We start from the raw sequence: 21,226 nt of genomic DNA on the forward strand, positions 1-21,226 counted from the left end.
GAATGAAAGTGGGAGAGGAAAATCACGTACATTAACCAAAAGAATGGGGAATGAATGCAGGAAGGCCCACTGTAGTGGCCTAACTCCAATTTTTATAATCCATTTTTTGAAGAATGTTTATAAAATTTTATAAAATTAAAAAATGTTTATAAAATTTACCAACAGGCATATCAAAGGCACAAAATTTAATGTAAATCTATCAAAGCAAAAATAATAACCTCCCATTCTCTTTATACGGAAAATAAGTTTATAAATTATCTTGGCATTGTATCCATTTAAAGATTGAAAGTAGGGCCAATATCTCTATGTCTACCAATTTACCTTATGAGTTTTAACATCAGGGGACTGTCATCTCTCTCCCCCCACCATCACTGTACAGAGTGTAAATTCATATAAAATAAAGTTTTATCACAAAATACGAAGAAATCCTAATTATATACAATCACTGATAGATGTAGAGTATAAACATTGGAAGAGGAATTCAAATTAAAGAAGAAAGTAAATATTAGCCCTATTGACATGTTCTTTACTCTTCCATGAATGCAATAACTAGACATATTTTTCATGTTGTAGTTATTGTCTAAACAGGTGATAAGTCCTTTGCACACACAATCTGTTCTTTAGATAAAGTTCTTAATCTTTTTACCTAAATATCTTGCCTAATTGTAACAATAAATATTAAGTATAAGATAGGAACACAATATAGATGTAAAAAAAGGGTTTTCTGCTTTAGAGACAAAGCACCATAAAACCCAGTGATTCCTATACACAAATTCTGAACATACCCCAACTAAGGCCATCTGTACTCAGGCTACTAATAAATTCTTCTTAATAATGAAGAGGAAACCAATTATTCATGAACTGCTTCTTGAAAAGAATCGTCCACGCATTAGCTGAAAAGTGCTGAAAAAGCTTTAAAAGTGTATCTTCAGCCCTATAAAATCAAACTAAAATTAACATGTATGTATAGTTACTTTTGTTTTCCCTGATTACCGTCCTCTAAATATGAAAGCATTGTAGAACAATTCAGCTGTGTTAAGGGACCACTCAGGCAGGGACATTGGAAAGCTGTGCGTATCCTAGCATGAAGGCAAGCACATGAGGAGCCTGGCTTCACCACTGTGCAGGGCCCAGGGAACAAAGTCAGGGCTGCCTGGCTTCAAACCTTCTCTCACCTCCTACCTGAGCTCCCACTCAGAAGGAAAAAAGGGCCTGTGTCATTGTCTTTGTCACCAAACCCTCATTAACCTCAGGGTCCCTCTCCCCAGGTGACCTCATAGCATATGCTTTTATATCAAGTATGTGCCTGCTCATGCAGCAATGAGAAACCTGGGACTGTGCTCTGACCAGTTACATGGGTCAAGCCAAAGATGAATCTCATTCATAAGCTCTGAAAAGTATTTGCAGGAATAATTCAGGGTACCCTTGCTTTGAACACATGGCTTACTTCAACAGGTCCAGAAAAGCACTGTGCCAGTATTATGAAAAAATAAATTAAAAATGAATTGAATCATTCATTTCTCAGTACATTATATAAAAAGTATTTAATAGGGGTAGCAAATGAATGGCATCTTATAGAAGTTTTAGTTAGCCTGAACATTGCTGTACAATGTTTGCATTTGAATGCTCTTAAGTGGGGCATGTGCCCTTGAATCTACCAGTCCCTTCAACATCCTATTATCCTATAGCCCGACCTCTTCATTCCTTTATACAACTTGTCTGGTCCCTCGAGGGCTTTTGATTCACCTAATATTAGCCAAGTCTTTTGTCACCCAAGCATATATGCAACCACTACAGCTTTAAAAATTAAAGCTTTGCTAATCCTTTGAAAAAATAATTAGGATGAGAAATAAATGTTTCTCATTAAAATGTTTTACCCACTCCAACTTATACAAATGCACAGATACTGCCTCCTTTACACTCTTGCACAGTCAAGTACAAAATTATTCTGTAAATGGGAATACAAAAGCTATTTAAATTTGGCGTCTGTCTTTTCTGCATTTTAGCATGGAAGAATCCGTGGTTTTCCCTTGTGAGTATACTTGCTATATCAGAAATAACGCGTAGATCAGTAAGAATATATAAATGTAGGAAGGGATATAAGCCAAACTCTAGCTGAATTACAATCAGTGCCCTTTACCAACACTGAATTAAAGTTTAATTTCCTTTTAAAAATCCCAACTTTTGCATAATTTCTGTGGGCTACTTGAAGCCTTGCTTGGTGCCAACATGAAAGAGAAACAAATTGATGAGAGATATTTTTACCCTCTTGTAATGAGTCTATCAGTATTTATTTTTAACTAAGCTGCCTGTCACTCCTGGCACCTTCAGAGGAGAGATAAGCCCCCTGGCTCCTAAAATAGGTAAACACATTATTTACATTTGGTCACAGCAAAGATATGTGTGGTTTACAAATGGGACCCGAGTTCCTAAACTAGAGTTGAAGACATTTCTAAAACAAAAGAAAATCATTTAAAATGAAGAGTGCCTGGGATTAAGCATCCTGAAAGTCCCCAACCCATGAAATAAGGACAATTACAGACTTCCATAAGCAACTCCAAAAGGCACACATCTTAGAAAGAGGTCACTACTTTTAAATTAGTTTTCTATAGGTTTTAGGGTGACCATATTGTATTTGCTGCCTCTGTAGCTCTATCTCCTCTCTCTCCTCCCCCCACATATAACAGTTTACTCTACAGAGCACAAAATGATTTACAAAGATTAATATAAGGCTATTAACATGGGTTTTGCCAGACAGATAGATAGAACTGTGCCCCTTCGTCCACTCAGCACACCAGGACAAAAAAGAAGAGGAGGGACGGGTCCAGCATTTCATCACAAACCTGGGAGGGGCTGCTGACCAGAAGTGGGTAGCTCTTAGACTGTTCAGTGACTTACACACAGGACCACGAGCCCAGGTCCCATCATCCCCTTTGCAAGGGCCCAGAAAAGGCAAAGGAAGGGGAGAGAACATTGTCATTCATTTGTATTGTTTAGGTTCTGGAAACTAAAATTACTAACCACCTTTCCAATTCTGGACTAAAATGGGGGGGGGGGCACAACTTATCAGCAAATCCAGCCTCCTGCGGAGGACCTAGGTTAAAGCGAAACTCAAATCCCTATCAAAGAGAAGTTATCAAGTAAAGATAATGCTGAATTATTTTTAATTTTCAAAAATAAAAGGCCCTTTTAGAATTAAAACACCACCACCTTCAATCATCGAATGATGCTTGTACTTGAAGCTACACTTTGGAGCAGTTAGCATGTTTAAAAAAATTGTGAAACAAGTTTGGATTTTTTCCAGTAAACATCTAAAGGTATATCTAAAAAGAGCTATATTTAGGGATTAGGCATGCCCAAAGAATCTTGATATTTAGCATTCATGATAGTTTTGTTTACTAGGTACAGATATGAAAATGGGGATTTTTTAATTTGAAATTCTCTCAGTTCTATTGTTATATTGTTTCATATTAAAAATAAATAAGCATTGGCTATTAAAACTATGTAGCTGGACATTTTTTTTTCTGTTTTGACTTTTGCATCCTAATTGCCCAATAAAATGAATTTATATTTGTAGTATACTAAGATCTACTTTGGATATCATTCTCCTTCCACCTATCCTAGGCACCTATAAAAGAGTTCCCAGATGTGCTGGAAAGAATAAGACTGATAATGATAGTTCCCTGATGAGGAGTTGCTCCCTGATGGAAAAAGGCCAGAAGTGCAGCCCTGAAGGCTGAAGAAGAGCTACCTGCAACCAGAATAAACCTGTTAAAACACATATCAGTTGATGTCACTCCTTGCTTGGAAACTTCTAGTGGCTTTCCATCCCACCCAGAGTAAGGGCCAAAGTCCTAAGGGGCTCTATGTAAACTGGCTCTGTGTTACCTCTCTCCCTTCTTCTCCGACTCCCTCCTGCCACACAGGCTTCCTTGCTGTTTTTGACACAGCAGGCATGGCCCTACCCATCTCATGGCTTTTGCATTTGATGCCCCTTCTGCTGAGAATTTTCTTCTCCCTAGCCCCTCCCGTCTGCCTATGGCTAGCTCCTTCATTTCTCTCAGATTTTTATTCAAAAATCACCTTCTCAGTGAGGTCTTTCCAGGCCACTCCATCTAAAATTCCAAACCCTTTCCCCCAGCATTTCATGCTTTTTATAAAATTTTTAGTAGTCACTATCCTATAAATTGCATATTTTAATTATTTTGTTTATTGTTTGCCTTCCTTACTAGAATATAAATGCCTGAGAGCAGGCATTTTTTGCTATTCCTTCGCTACTCTGAAACAGTACCAGGCATACAGTAAACACTACGTAAATCTGTTGAATGAATAAATGGATGAATGAATATCAGTCTATGTCTTCTCTTCTTTAAACATATCCAGTTGCTTCAGGTTCATTATAATATAGGTTCGAGATCTTCCAGAACTTTGTTTTATTCATCTGGACAGGCTGTTTGTTATGTCTCCCTTACAGCATGGCCCTCAAAAAGGTTTTGACTTGCTTAGTATAGCACAGAAGTTAAGCTTGCATACCCTGGAGTCAGAGTTTCTAGGTTTAAATCTCAGTTCCAACACTTAACAGCTCTGTGTCCCTGAATAAGTTACTTGGCAGCCCTTTGTGCCTCAGTTTTATAAATCTGTAAAGTGAGCATTTAAAAATATCTATTTCATAAGGACATTCTAGGGATTAAGAGAACATGGCAGTCAGTAACACAATATCTAGTCTATAATAAATTTCCAATAAACAATACTTGGTAATATTTCTGTCCTTCTAGGCACTGTATACTTTCATTAACATGAAGGATGTTAAGATGGCATACATTTTGTCTAATTCATCCTTACATTAAATACCCAAAAATATGTGTTGTTAATAACATTAAATGTTCCCTTGTCAGACTTATGTCAATTATAGTTAAATATTTAATTGCAAAATTGTCCATTACCCGTTACCACGGAAGCTTACTGGAAGCAGGCATTCTTTCTATATCCTTCATTATATGCAGTGCCTTGTACATCATGTGTGCTCAATAAATATTTCAAAAAATTTATTTAATCATGCCTGCACATTTTTTCAGGGATGCTTAATGTTAAGGCATTTCTTTGTTCTGTGTGTATAGTTAATATTTTAGAATTGCATTTAAAACTGTGCATTTATCTCTAATCTTATAGAATGCAAGTCTGTGTTGGTATTGTTTTAGATCCTGTTGCTTTTGACTCTATTGTTTTAGACTTCCTCCTTTTTCATGTCCTTGTTTCTTGTCATCACCCAATTTGTGCAGTGTTCTGTCAATATGCTTATCTATTTCATTAAATTAAATACTGAATAGCATAGGGCTTAGGGCAAAACCTTGAGCCATTTAAAGACCTCCCTCCTAGTTCTATCGAGCCTAACATCAGGTTCATTAGATGTGAACCATCGTCCTGTTGCTCTCTTCCACCCCGCTCTTTATTTTGTCCAAGAAGAATATTGTCTAGTGCCTTGATATATGTCTACAACATCACCCTTATTCACCTTTTATTAGTTCTATCACAAAGAAAATTAGGTAAGTTTAGCAAAGGGCTGTTTTTTTTTTTTTTTAACCACTTTAAGAATGTTTAATTTGTAAGTTTAATGATTCACATTGCCATTAAGTAGAAACAGGGCAATCTTTCCATTTACATGTTTTAAATTTTCTCTATTAAATAGTTTTCAGGAGTTTACATTCTCATGTATCAAAACTGTTTCAAATTCTGAGGTTTTAAGATAAAAAGATATACTTAATGTAGCTGTTTAAAATCCTATACATATACAAAGTTTTTCTTGCCTTTAATCTAATATAGATATTGAAGTTTTAAATTGCACTATCTTTTGGACATGGAAAATTTAATCCTTGAGTTTATCTCTGTTTCCTTCCAAAAACCCCATTAAAATGATTATAAATGTAAATAGAGGATTTTGATCTATAAAGATAAGGGATTGAGAGAGGACTCAGGAAAGGATGAGAGGTTTCAAAGCATTTTTGGAAAACGGAAATATACTCTCCGACTGCCTAAAGGGAGATAGCAATAAGAAACAACCCAATCCCCATAGACATGGTGGGAAGTCTGAGAGCTGAAGGCACAAAGTATTATAGGAAGTGGAGTTGCATAAATATGAAAATAGAAAAACTGTTCCAAAGTGTATCTGAGAAGCTATTGGACCCTAGACCCCTTCCCCAGTTCTGTGTTGCTAGGAGATGTACCCCTTTGCTGATCCAAGTAGGAGATGGAAAATTTATTCTGTATAGAATTATAGACAAAAAGGCTCCAAGCAAAAGATACCGGGCATAGTAACACAAACTATACATCGAAAACAGAGAGACTAAGTAAAATTATTCAAATGAAGTTCATCTATGTCTACTGAAGGTCCTTTGTACTTTTTAACTCCAAAACTGTAGGCAGCCTAGTATATGTCCTCCAATCAGGAGACTAGAATTCTTCTCTCTCAAAAAAGGATAAAATGAAGAGCCTAGAGGAAAATAACCATGGATCTTGTCACTCAAATATCAGAAGCAAAGCACAGAACAAAAGAAAAATGTACAGCAAAGCCTAGTTCTTATCCTCAAAGGGTAAACAAGGTGTTTTATCAATAACTATTATTAATTTACAAAACCAACATAAAATGTAGAACAGCCATAGGGGTAAGCCTAGGTGCGATTTGGAAGGGCCTCATTTCCCTGCTGCCCGCTCTGGTTATCAGAATCTTAAATAGTATCCACCTTCCTCTGCAGATAAGCATCTATAGCAATTATGGGAAGTGTCATTTTACACAGTATTTATTAAATACAATTAAATCCATTTTATCAAATACAAACTACATTCAGTACATTAAACTGTTAATTTAAGGTTATATATGTATGTTTTTATCTCTACATACAAGTTTCTGGTTTCTACTCTACTACTGCTTAACAACAGCTCTTGTCAAAGTTGCCAGTTTTCTCCATATTATCTAATCCAATAGACAATTTTCTGACTTCCTCGTACTCAGTGGAGTATTTCAGTACAGTTGACTACAACCTTACAAACAAAATATTTGCCTTTCTAGGTTTTTGAGAAATATTTGTTCCTTATTTTTCTACCACTCTACTGGCTGCCCCTTGTCAGTCTCCATTGCTGGATGGATCTTTCCTTTCTACTAAACAAATAATGTAGAAGTGTTCTCCAGGGCCTCTTCCCTTGTTTCTTTCTTTCTTTATATACTCTCTTCCCCTTACAATTTATTATCCACCAAGCAACAGATAACTCTTTTGACACAAGTATTAGAGCATATTACTCCCATGCTTTACAATACCCAGTGATTTCTCATTGCATTCAAAATAAAATTCAAACTTCTTACAATTCCCTGCATGACTTAGAACTTGCCTGCTCTCTGTTCCCATCTTGTGCCATGCATGCCTCACTGTGATTCTGTTGGTCTGTTTTCTGTCCTGGACCTCACCAAGCTTATTATTCTGTCAGAAATTTACTTCCATTCTATCTTCATGTCTATTTATTATTCAATTATTTGCTTATGAATTTTTCTCAGAAAGGCTTTCACACTTGGACACACACCTCCCAAAATTTTTTGTATCACTGTTTTATTTCACTATTAGTGGTTCTCACTTTCTAAAGTTAATTTTATATCATGTATATTTCCTTTTTTTTCCCTTCTGCACAGCCTCCTAACATACTCCTAGATGATCGGTGACATGAGGACAGGGATCATGCATTTTATCTGATGGCACATCCCTGCACCTAGAGTGTCTAGCATAGCAAATAGCAGGTGTTTGATAGAAGATTCTTTAAATAATTCATTTATAAATAGAATTCTTAAGACTTTGTGCTGGGTCACAGTTATGGGGTGTTAAAAATGTGAAGGGCTATTGAATATGGCACAGGTCTCTAGCTAAGGAGACTGGACAGATGGTGGCTTCATTAATCAAGACAAAGAATGCAGGAGACAGGGTAAATTATGGCTGGAGAGTTGAGAGCTTGAGAAGACAAAGTGTACAATTTTAGAAATACTGAATTGGACTTGCAGGTAGTTACGTCCAGTAGGTGGTTGAAAATGTGGACCTAGAGCAAGGTTTGAATTACAGATTTAGATTTGGCAGCCCTTGGCATAGAAGTGGTAGATGAAGTCATATACAAAGATTATAAAGGGAAATTATGCAGAGCAAGTGGAAGTCTCAGAATAAAAATAGGAAGAAAAATAAAGTTTATTATACCATTTCTACCAAAATTCATTATGGTGTGTAGGAACATAGCCCAATATCTTAAAGGAGATAAAAACTCCTACATTGCAAATTAGTGTTCAGTAACATTCGTGAGTTTATATATGAGTATTTTTAAGAAGTCAGAATATGGAACTCATAAACATTACCAACTTCTTGGATAATAAATTAGTTTTTCATCAAATATGGAAATAAAATTGTAAATTTTATATCTGATATATGAAGAAAGATGCCAACACTGATATCTATCTTCTTTCTAGATACACTACACCCATAGCCTGTGGGACAAATCAGAACCCTCACATGACTAAGATATATGTAACAGAAGTAGCACTATTAACAAGTGAGCAACATTAACAGAGAGTGTTTGACTTACTTGTGCACCTAACACTCCCACATGTTAAGGCTTAAACAATGTGCTTTAACTTTATTACTAGATTTTTATTTTAGATCATTTCATGTTGTCTCATGCATGTTTCCTTTAAAATTTAATTTCATATTAATGTAAAAAGATTCTCACTCAGTGATTCAGACATCACCCTAATAATCATTTTCTAATTACCTAAGTGTGACTATTTCATAATATACTTGAAATATCCTAATGGATGGGTAATTTTTACAGGCAGTTTAAATTAAATAATAATAACTTGTGAGCTTTTATTCCAATGTGTAGGAATTAAGATCTCAATTATATGGCTCCTGCAAGGTATAATTCCAGATGGAATGATGTTTACAACACGATTGAGCATAATGTTCATCAGAAGTAGCGATAAAGGAACCTGTTGTCTAAAGTACAGTAGGAAGGGCTTTGTTCTTCATTCTGCTCACTGAGCCATGCTAGCACACCCATTTCTAATTCTGAAACCCTCTTTAAAAACCTCCAAACATCAATGTTGAAATAGCATTATTAGTCACCTGCTCAAGAAGAAATGTGAAAAGATGAAAAGTCCGTTTTCTGCCATAGTCAGCGTTCTGTAAAACTTGAATTGTATTTTTCAAATTTCTGCTTCCCAGTTGAGCATAATTTTCTTAAGCCAATAGTGAAAACTCCCAGAATTGTATTTAGAAGTCTGACTGACTTCCATGATAAATAGTACTCAAATGGGCACTTTTAAGTACTTGGCCTGAGCTCTGTTGACTTATGTTTATGTAGCCATTTGTGACAGTAAATTCAAACAGATTTTTAACGTAAACTTAACATAATCTTGTACTCCGGGAAAACTGATATCCCACAGAAAAAGTCCATTTGCTGCTTTAATTTATCTCTTTTAAAATGGTATGCAATGTTTTCATTTGATTTGAACTGAATTCTTACAGTCAGGACAATATTAACTCTATGAGTTCATTTAGCATTAACCAATTAGATTATTCTCATACATGGAATAAAATAAATGTATATAGCCTTATTACCAAAGTATTATTACTATCAGAAATAAATTAAATCCTTTTATAAAACCCCTTTATGTATCAGAGTTGATTAATTTGCAGATAGAATGAAGATCTCCTCACACTGCCCAACATTATTCTCCAGAAAAGCAGTAGGCAGGTATTATCCCTGATCTCCTTCTAACATCACCATGTTTATAGAATTCTTACATAGTAGTTGATGGTTAACTGTTCTAAAACAAATAACCCTATTAATATCTACTTTGATCGAAGTTTAACATTAAAGATGCTTATTTGTTCTAGATTTTGATTACAACTCTAATAGTTTATATATCTAAGAGGTTCTAACATAAATATGCTTAGATTTTTGCTTTGGAAGATTCTAATTGTTAGAATATAATTGTCTTGGCACTATTTCTAGATGTTTTTCCCCATCTTTGGTAACATATTTGTTTCAAGATCTTTTAATTTATAGCAATTTAAGAAAAGAGAATTGATATAAAGTTGAAGTCTTTTTCTCCCCTAATATCTTTCACTCTCTATTTTACTTACTTGCCGTTTTTCATAAAGGTAATTTTACACAGGAGAAAAGATAAAACAATTTCTAATAAGTAGGGCTGCTTGTAATTTTTTTATGAGGGTGCCTGGAGGATATATTAGAGATTTAGAGAAAAATATTTTCTGTTAATCTGGAGCTTATCTTAGGTTAATAAGGGTGTGAAAAAGAAATTGCATGTGTTTTTTCCTTACTTTTGATGAAATCCAGGTAAAGCCCGCTTTATCTACATAACACCTGATTTCACATGAAAGTTTTTAAAAAAAGTACTTCAAAACTTTTAAGAAGTAAATTAGTTTGTTATTCAACAATAGACACATACTAAGTTTTGGGAATAAATTTAAAAGTTAAACCAAACACCATCAAAGGATACAACATGTACAACAATTATGAGAAACTTTCTATATATTGGTACATGTAAAGGACAATTTGGGTGACCCAGAGTATTATAATACTGGTAGGATTTCATTCAGTTTAAAGTATGACTAGAGTATGGAGTATATGACGGAAAGTGACAAAAAATGTGACTGGCAAGACTGTTCTCAAACTTTGAAGAACTTTGGATATCAGGAGCTTTAGGCTTTGTTTTTAGGCAAAAAGAAAAAAAAAAATCTCTAAAGTTTTCAAAGAGGAGTCAGCCTAAGTGAGTAAAAAAGATAAACTTGAGGAGAAATGTGAGTAGTAATTTGAAGGAGGGCCAGGAGGTTATCAAAATAGCCCAAATGAGATTATGAGTCATTGGTAATGAGTGTTACTTACAGGGAGGAAAACAAGAGTCATTCCTAAGATGGGGCTGAGAGGAATTGGCTATTAACTGACTGAGAGAACCCCAGGTATAAAAGAAGAAAAAAGTCCAAATTAAACATGGTTGACATGATGCATTAACTATACAAGAAATACTGGCAATAGAAAGAATAAGTTTTGCCTTGCTTTTAAATTGATTTTTCAAGGGGTATCTAAAAGAAAGGGATGATAAATTCAATTTCAAAATGTTAAATTTGAAATAACTGAGTAATGGAAAATTCCAGCATGGGCCCAGAAGGGAGACTGAGACTTTAGGTAAGAATTTGGGAATGACAGTATATAGGTAACATCTGAAGACAGGCCTGTGATGGAATCACCTGGTAGATTATTACAACAGTCATACCAAATAGTAATGTTGTATTTAGAGGGGGTAATGAAGAAATAGAAGACAGGTTCTTTATACAGTAGAGCCTAATTATAAATAAAAGGATAGTTTCAAGGATGATTTGAGTTGATCTAAATGTAGATTTTAAAAAATGAAAGGATAAAACCTGAGAGAAAAGGAAAAAAAAAAAATATATATATATATAGTATTATATGATTAGGAGAATTTATTTATAAAATGCATTAAATTTCAGTTTTAAAGACGCCATGGTATATGGTACAGTTTTGTTAAAATTGGAAGAATTTTCCAAGGTAAAATACTAAGATACCTATATAAAATTAGTGAAGAAATAATATTTATCTGCAACCAGATTTTGAACCCCAAAGGATTATTTTAAAATTTTCATTTTTGTCATAACCAGAGATCTCCAAATTTATTGTTAGAAACCTATAGAAAGACATTCATTTTTTTAATTTGATTTTTTGGTGAACATATAGCATAGTGTTAAATTTAAACCTGCAATTTAAAATCTTTAGACTATTTTTATTTTTAATAATCAAATGTTATGGGCATCAGGAATAGTTTTAGAGTACATGGATGTTGGCACTATATTCAGTTACTTCTTGCCAATAATGTGTCTATACACGTCGGGCTGGGGATTATTGCTATCATACTTATTATGTGTTATTCTCTAAGCCAATGATTCTGAAATCATTGTGTGTAAAATCACAGTGTGAGCATGTGGTATGTGTGAGTGTGTGTGTGTGTGAAAGTATTTATACAAACAGGGTTTGTTACCTTAATATCCTGTTCTTCAATGAGTTTGATAAAATTCTGGGTAACAGAGTTATGCTACTGTGATTTGGGGAAATTCACCCTATCTCAAGTCAGAAACACTCAATCCAGCTTCTCCATTCCTTCAAATCTTACCATTAGGCTACCTCAATTTAGTCAAAAGACAGCTTTCCTTGTTATTTGTTTTAATGGGTTTGGGAATGAAGAACAAAATTCTATTGGCATCTTAATCACTTGTATGGCCAGCCAGTGGAGGAGATTATACAAAATGTCCCGAAGTACATGAAATAAATTACTTCCAGAGTGTGTGAGTATATGTTTTGACGGCATCAGAAATCATATCTCATCATCCTAAGTAATCAGCAAATTCACTGTAAGTACAGACATTTATTTCCCCTTGGCAGGAAAGCATTTTAAATGGGAGCTCTGGTTTTATCAGATCTTTTATGAATTTCCTTGGAAATTCTTGATCCTTATGCAAGAATGCTTGGCAAACTACAAAATGCTATAACAATATAAGATAAAAGGCAAACAGAAAAAAAAGGTATATCATCAATCTAGAAGTAGATATTATTGGGGCTTTCTGATCATTATCCATACAGGCAAAGAAAATATAATGAAAATATAAGGCATATTTGGTAGATATTAGAGGAAGTAAAGTCTTAGAGAAAGTTCTTGACAGATAAGGACAAGATCTCATTTTCTGTGCCACTTTTTAAAAAACCTGTCCCTTAAAAGTAGAATGGAATCAATCAAATTTCATTGGAAAAACAAAACCAAAAACATCCATGTCCATCACAGGAATATGAGTAAAGTATTTCTTAGGCATCCACAATAAGTTGGGAATCCATTCTGAGTGGCCCAGGTACCAGATCAGGTTTAGCAATCTCAAGTTTCCATCTGTCCAGTTTCTATCAAAGTCCAAAGGAGTAGAAACCAAGCATCTAAAACACTGCGTCAATGGAAGGGTCATGAGGAAAGCATTGCCAGCTCTTCCAGACTATTCCCAATCTTGCCCTCTGTGGGGGATTAAATCATGCCGCACATAAAAGGCATGCTCAGGCCCCAACCCCTGGTCTTGTGAGTGTGAACCCATTTGAAAATAGGACCTTTGAAGATGTTATTAGTTAAGATGTGCCCGATTTGAGTGAAGGTGGGCCATAAGCCAATATAATAAAGTCCTTACAAGCAAAGAAAATTGGACACAGAGAAAGAAGCCAAGAGGAGAAGACTTAAGATGGAAGTCAATGTAATCTGGATGAGAAAAGAACAGATGCCGCCATGTGCAATGCCATGTAACAGAAAAGCCAAGGGTCTAGGATCACCAGCAGCCAGCCCTAAAATGCCAAAGTTTTCAAGCATTTCTAGGACTTCTCCTAGAATCAAAACTGTGAATCAGTACATTGAAGCTAACCCATTGTATGGCATTTGTTTTAGCAGCTGGGAAATTACAACCTACACACTGTTCTAAGTCCATTTTTATGGCATAAGAATATTTATCAAAGATATATTCATTAATTTAGCCAGAAGTCACGATGAGTATATTTTCTGCATTATAATCAAAGAAATTTGAATCAAAACAATTCATTGCATTATATAGTATCACACTGGAGGTCATTCCATCACTGTAGCTATCTTATTTTTGTGAAATTTAAAAATATTTTGAAATTTGTCTCATAAAAGCTAGGATAGGAATTTCTCTTTTTTGAGGGATAGTATTTACTTCAGACATTTCATTCCCCTTGGATATGAAGCCTTTGAACATATTAATATCATCCTCTTTTGAAAAAATCTTCATAGGAATCCAGGGGCAAGCTGTCAGCTTGAAGAACTTTGAAACTAATGATGATTACTCATTGCTTACAGAGATAAAAATGGGACTCCAAGAGATATTTTTTTCATGTTATGAAAAACCTATCCTTCTTTGAAACCAGTAATAATCATTCAAGGTAAAAACATGAATTAAATGTTGTTCAACTTGTGCCCAAAAGACACCACAGACCCATTTTATTGGGATTGTCATGTTGTATTTTGCAACATGTAGTGGACTTTGGACTGCCAAGAACATGAATAATGCAAACTGGTAACTGAATTAAAATGAATCCCTACAAGGCCTGTTTTGATTATTAATGGGTTTAATTATATGCCTGCTCAATTCCATTACTGTGGTTTGGAATAACAGTTAAAAAAGAAACACTAAGGCAAATTTCAAAAGAAATAGTATGTTTAATAATAGAGATTTATTTTACCATACAAAGAATCAAAGAGAAAATATTGTGCAGACAATTCCTTCTCCATTCTCCTTTTTGACTCTTGAATAAGAAAGTCTCCTCCTATGAGTGTACCTTATTTTCATTGTTTCATCCATAGAAAAATGGATTGGTATGTTTCAGAATAGCAATAGCAACCAATTTCCCAAAACTAGAAACCCAACTTTATTACATTGCTCAAGTTATTTCAGTTAAGACACTGGGAAGGTACACTAGTGGTGGAAACTTTTAAGGCCAGCCCTTTCTCTAGAATCTCAAAATTGCTTTGAAGTATACAATATTCTGTTTTCCTTAGGGGGTTCAATAGATAAACGTCTTACAGAAAGAATAATTCTCAGCAAAGTGGTTTTCAAAATGCTTTAGATGCAGTAACTTTGTTAGCATTAAGTATAGCAAAGCCAAGCTGCCAGTGGGGTTAAAGAGGAAGCACGTAACACCAAAGCATATCTGCAGTGCCCTTGCCCTATAGGCTCTGGAAGATTTGGAGACATTTCCCTTCATGCTTACACTGCCATGAAGAGCAGTTTGAAACCCACCACATTGCAGGAAATAGAAGATATATACATGGACAAAATTAATCAATATAAACATCACAGGTTCATCTATCAATCCTTGGGGCATCTTTTACTCATAAGCTTAAAGTGAATGAATACATAAAACATTTCTCTATTCTACTACATAGCAGAAGCTCTTTCCCCAGGCAGTCAAGGAGGTTGGCACCTGTGGATGGGAGATCAACCCAGGGGATCTTTATAGAAACTTGGTGGATACTGTATGAGATATACTCATCATTGGTTTGACTGGTTTTCATTCACCTTGTTATTATAAGATGCCATTTAAAAGATGGTTATTCTAATAGTTGCTGTGTTTCTCTACCACAAATATTGCTTAATTAATAATGTTGGTTCGGAGGACTGTGTTTAGTGTGAATATTTAACTCAGACCTACACTTCCAGAAACAAAAAGCCCCAGAAACATCACCCTTAATATCTTAGATTATTCAAGCTCCTTTACCCTGTCATCGGACATACAAAAGAAAACACATGCCGAATTTGCCTATGTATCTAATAGAAATATCTTTTTAAAAGTCCCTGATACTGGTTGTAAAGTTTGTGAGAACCCATACCTTCTTTTATAGAGAAAAAAACCTCAAACCCATCTTCTTCCTGTACCTTCTACTAGCAAAGAGAAAAAAAAACAAAAAGACAAACTTGTGGACTTCCCAATCTAAACAGTAGAGCCAGGAACACCAGGAAATTTTGATCACTTCTAGATCCCTTTCCTAACATAGTTCCTCCCAGGAAAACTATTATTCTAAGGTGGTTTACTCTTCCATGGATTTCTAAGGTTTAAATTGCAAGAGAGAATTAGAATCAGACCCTCTAATCCATAAAGCAACTTAGGTCACTTCATGTTTGTAATGAATATATCTCAGATGCATCCTTTCGTTTTTGTTGTATGATTTTCAAAACAGGCAATGCTGGGAAAATATATTTATATTGACATTAAATATTTTTCATGGTTTACAGTTTTTATCCTTTTAATATCCTTTCTTTTTATATTTTCATTTCAATTGACATTGAGAAATTTTCCTGTTTATTTTATAATCTTACTTTCCTAGAAATGAAATCGTAAAAGCACATAGATCTTTTGTCTAAGGCCCACAGATTACTGTAATAATCAGTGTGGAATAAATCAGGACAAGAGCAAAAACACTTAACAGTGTGAGACTGATAATGGTAATGTTTTGCTCTGGGAAAGTTTAGAATATTTCTCTATCTAATGATACTACTGGATCTATAGAGCTGACTTACTCCATGTTTCTTTTCTTTCTAGTAGTTGGGGAAACAAACTATGTATTTAAAAGTTATTTGTCCCATTAAACATGTATTCTAAATTTAAGAGCTACAAAGTACTTAGGAATATATCAGAAACACTCCTAAGAATTCACTAGAAATTTATAATTCCTTCTTACTAAAAAAACAAAAGATAAAAACTGCTAGTAAAGTCATGTGTCATATGTATTTTACCCTTTATAAATTCACAACTGAAAGGGAAATTCAATCAATCTGTTTTACCATTGAAAATATATACAATTTATTGCCAATTTTAATTTTTATTTCCTCAGAATTTGACATGGTTATAAGATTTGAAGCAAGTTCTTTTGACAGTAGTGTAACTTTAAAATAAGAAAAAGGGGGGAGGGGGGAGCTGAAAAGACTGAGTAGATCCAGGCTATCATCAGGCAGTTGTGATACATGAAATGGGCCTAGCAGAGTAGAAAAAGAAAGAAAGGGGAGTGTGGAGGGAAGATTTCAAAAAACTAAACATTTGCAATGTCTCTTTGCCTACTATTATAATTTCTGTTCTTGCAATTTTAAATTCATTTGGAAATTATAAAGTGTTCCATCTCTAATATTCCCACATTGTCAGTTTGCTATCTTTTTTTTTTTAGTTTTTTAGCAAAATTGTTAAAATGTGAAAATGTGCGTTTGTGGTTTTTAATGTTGGTTTTATTTATTTATATATTTTTTACTGAATACAGAAACATAGATAACCATAAGATAGTCCAGTTCAAGGTAAAATGGCCCAGTGATTTGGTAACAGAATGCTGTCTCTCATTGCAGGATGAGTCTGCTCCAGCTGACAAACAGTGTAAACCAGAGGCAGCCCAAGCCACCTTCTCAACATCAACTGTTTCAGGCTCACAGGAGGTGTTATACATCAACGGAAATGGGACCTACAGTTACCATAGTTACAGAGGGCTAGGAGGGGGACTGCTAAATCTGAATGACGCTTCTAGTAGTGGTGAGTCTCTATTATAGATTTTGCTTTTGTGTCAATTTGGTGGTGATAATTTGTTTTAAACCCAAGGGAAGAAATTGACAACAACCATCAGCACCAATATGCTATAAACAAGTTCATTTAATGCATAATGATGATCTCCCTACATGAATATACCACTATTTTGTTGCTAGTCTGGAAAGCAGCAGTACTGTAAAGCAACTGAGAGATTGCTGTTTTAATATGCAGAAAAATCTCAACTAGAGAAGAATTAAAAAGAAATCGTGACACATTCTACTCCCAAATCTGTAATATACTATTCATCAAAAATAATGACACTTTTTATGAATGTGCAAAGAGGTTTTCGATTTGGAAATGTAAGGCACCAGGAACTTGACTGACTTGTGGAAACATTCACAGATAGTATAACTAAGAAAATATAAAATGAAATAACACATAGAATCAACCCATGGTCCTGTAGCCAATGGCTTGTCTATGACAATAGCATGCTCTAATGGCAGTGTGCTAGTATCAGCTGGTACTGCCTCTTGATTGATCAATTCCTAGCAATTTGGGGGCTGGTATACCCAGATGAAATTCCAAAAGAGTCAGACATGTAGAAGTAAAAATAAAGGCCTATGTAAATTAAGGGAAAACATCATAATTGAATTCCTTATAATTGGGGTGTCAAGAAAACTTTCTTAACTATACTTAAAAATCTAGAAGCAATGGAAAAACATGATGAATTTAGTTCCACACTCATAAACACACATATACAAATTTTACATGACAAAAAAGCCACCCTAAATAAAAGAGAAGAATGACAAACTGAAAAATTAGCACCCTGTATTACAAAGGAGTACTAGCCCAATGAATGAAGGACTTCTAAAATAAGAGAAGAAAATTAAAGGCAAGGCAACATTCTTCATTATATCAGAAAAGTTGTTCATCTCTACCCATTCATAATAAAAATGAATTTTTTTACCTATCAGATTTATTTAAAAATCCAAATGTGTAACAGTATTCTTTTGAGAAGACTCTGGGGAAATAAGTGCTCTTTTGTATTGCTCAGAGAACTCCAGAAAGGTATGATCTCTTTGGAGTAGAATTTAACAATTTCTATCTAAATTAAAAATGCATTTACCATTTAATCCAGCAATCTCTCTGCTAGGAATCTATGTCAGAGACATGCTGGCAAAAATATGAAAAGAATGTGCACAAGGTTGTTTATTGCAGCATTATGTATAAATGCTAAAGAGGGTTAACAATGAACATGTCCATCCAATAGAGGTCTGGTTGATTAAATTATAGTATATCCAAACAATAGAGAAACATGCAGATGTAAAAAGTAATGAGAGATAGCTTTATATGGTGTTCTGCTGTGATCTTCTGGTGGTAAAAAGTACTTAGGTTGCCATTTATGGAATGACATATAAATAGAAGTGTCAACCATAATTTTTTTGTAAAGTTTACTTGGAGAAGGGGATGAGTTTAAGGGACAGGGATAGGAGCTAAAATTCTCTGAATATGCTTTGGTTCGTTCTTATAGTTTCTCTTATAAACTTGATTCTAGAACATTTTTCCATAATTATAAAACACTGATTAAGAACCCTCAAACTGAAAACAAAATGATACAAATAAACTCTTAACTGCTTAGCGAGTTGTTGGTATAGCCCCACAGAGAGGAACTTTTCCATGTGATTTTAAAAATCTTAATGAATCTACAAGCATGCATACCTGTGAAAGAATCTTAAACTATTTTCAATAATCTTAGTTTTTTGGGGGTGTTGTCTGTGTATTACAATTTAAAACAAACTTATATGTATGTTGGTGTCAGTGACAGCTGGATTTTCAGCAGGGGGCAAAGTAGATACAGGTGTAAAAATCAATGGGTTTAAGCAAAAATTCCATCATCTTGTGTTTGAAGCAATAGTATCAGTGGGAACTCATAATGCAGTTTGTTAACACACACACACACACACACACACACACACACACACAAATTTCCTGTATCTTTCCACTGAAAATGCCTGGAAACAAAGACCAATTGAAATTTGAATCAGGGTTGGTAGACTTTTATTTATTATATTTTGGGGAAATTTGCAAGTAATATTAGTATCAAAGGAACAAATACCTTAGGAAATCATTTATCTTTAAAATAACTGGAAATATGTTCCAAGTATACTCAGTAATGATCCTTCTGGAAGGTATGGCTTTCTGGTGGGCCTTAGAACTTAAAGCTTCTCTAAGGAGAGGATCACAGAGATGTAGCCCAGACTAATCCCCCTCCAGCTCAAAAGATTGGTGCCTCAGGTGGAAGGTAGAAAAGAAAGCATCACTATTTCAGAAAGAAATTAAGATCCAGGTACATATTTCAAGTTTTCAAAAGCTAGTGAGTCTTCTCAGCTGTTTTCAAGTCTTATTTGTATATAGACAGCAACTTAGCAGGAATGGGCAAGTACACCAGAAAAGGAAAATGCAAACAAAAACTAAGGATTCTTTTAGCTTATAAACCTGGAAATGAACACTTGTGCAATATTTTGCTCTTCAAATCACACAATTTTATAAAAAGGTATAGTCACTAAAGACTTGACATTTTGTCTTCTAGATTAAAAACTATTTAACATCAACTAATAAATATAATAACACTTATTAAGTTTTCTGTGCTTCACTGTAGTCTTTAATAATAAAACAGAGGCTTGTGTTGTGTTCTGCAGTTTCTAGGGACAAATTTTATAAAATTGAACTTTCCCTCCCTTTAAAAAAATAATGCCTAGGTACTATTTCTTTTCTATCCAGAACATTTGAGTTCTATTTTGTGAGGCCCAGAGAGGCCTTCATCTAATAAAAGGAGGAGTGAAGTTTGAACACAGGCATTCTGACATCAGAGAGACATTCAAAACCACTGGGCTAACAGTCGCAATGACGATGGAACCAGGCATTGAAATAGGTGTTTGGGGTAGGGGAGTGGCCAAACCCCATGGCATTCTCCTCTTCATGGAGCTTGTGATCCTGTGACCCACTAATAATTTATCACAAATAGAAGAGTTACAAACTCAGTAGGTGCAATAAAGGTATTAGAGGATGTGCTTATTCTCCTATAGAACCTTCAGCTGGTTTCTAGAATCTTATAATACTGTTGCATGTTTCTTTCTCCTGGATTTTCAGTACTTCTTTTCTTCAGTTTTTTTTAGAAAAATGACCAATGCTCTCCCTTGTAATTGAGCAATTCTTTAGTATTCCTTCTTGCTATAGGGTCAGTCCTATCTTTCTCTCATTCCTTTACAGTCAAACTTCTGGAAAAAATTGACCACAGCCACTAAAAGTGTTGCCCCTACTAACCAACTGCACTTCCTCAATTCCCACTGATTGATTCTGCAGGCACTCTAATCTGACATCTGGCCTCAGTATTCCATAAAAGTGGTCCTGCCTAGTGCCTCTAGGGAATTCCATGCCTCTGTATCTGTTGAACGTATTTTTAGTCCTCATATTACCTAATTGCTCAGATACTGGATCCTATCTCCTATTCCCTACTTCCTGAAACATTTCCTTGACTAAGACATAAAATTCTCATTGTTTCTTCTCATTTCTTTGCCTTCTCATTGTTTTTTAACTTAAAAATTTTACTAGTTTGAGATATAATTCACAGACCATACCATTCATTTGAAATATGTGTCATTGGTTATATTCATAGATTGTGTAACCATCACCACAATCAGTTTTAGAACATTTCCATTATACCAGAGAAAACCCATTAGCATTCATTCTACATTTACCCGCAAACTTCCCCTACCTCTGGCAACTAATATGCTTTCAGTATCCATATGTTTCTATTATTGACATTTCATATAAATGAAATCATACAATACATAGTTGTTTTGTTTTGTTTTTATGTGTGTCTCACTTTTTTCACTTAGCATAATGTTTTCAAGATTTGTCCATGTTGTACGATGTATCGGTATTTCATTCTTTCTCAGTAAAGAATAATATTTCATTGTATGGAGATATACTACATTTTATTTTTCATCAGTTGATAAATATTTGAGTTGCTTCCACTATTTGGCAATTATAAGTA

General features: G+C 34.6%; 1 protein-coding gene across 8 annotated transcripts in view; it reads left to right on the forward strand.

The window, feature by feature from the left end:
• NOL4 (nucleolar protein 4) overlaps positions 1-21,226 on the forward strand; it is a 422,358-nt gene that overhangs the window by 380,324 nt on the left and 20,808 nt on the right. For all 8 annotated transcript variants that reach the window (XM_037806264.1, XM_037806258.1, XM_037806256.1 and 5 more), the window contains one exon: positions 16,995-17,175. In XM_037806264.1, the coding sequence (XP_037662192.1) occupies positions 16,995-17,175 (181 nt within the window). The remainder of the gene's footprint in view (positions 1-16,994; positions 17,176-21,226) is intronic.

The sequence above is a fragment of the Choloepus didactylus genome, chromosome 16 (assembly GCF_015220235.1).
Source record: "Choloepus didactylus isolate mChoDid1 chromosome 16, mChoDid1.pri, whole genome shotgun sequence".
Classification (NCBI taxonomy): Eukaryota; Metazoa; Chordata; class Mammalia; order Pilosa; family Megalonychidae; genus Choloepus; species Choloepus didactylus.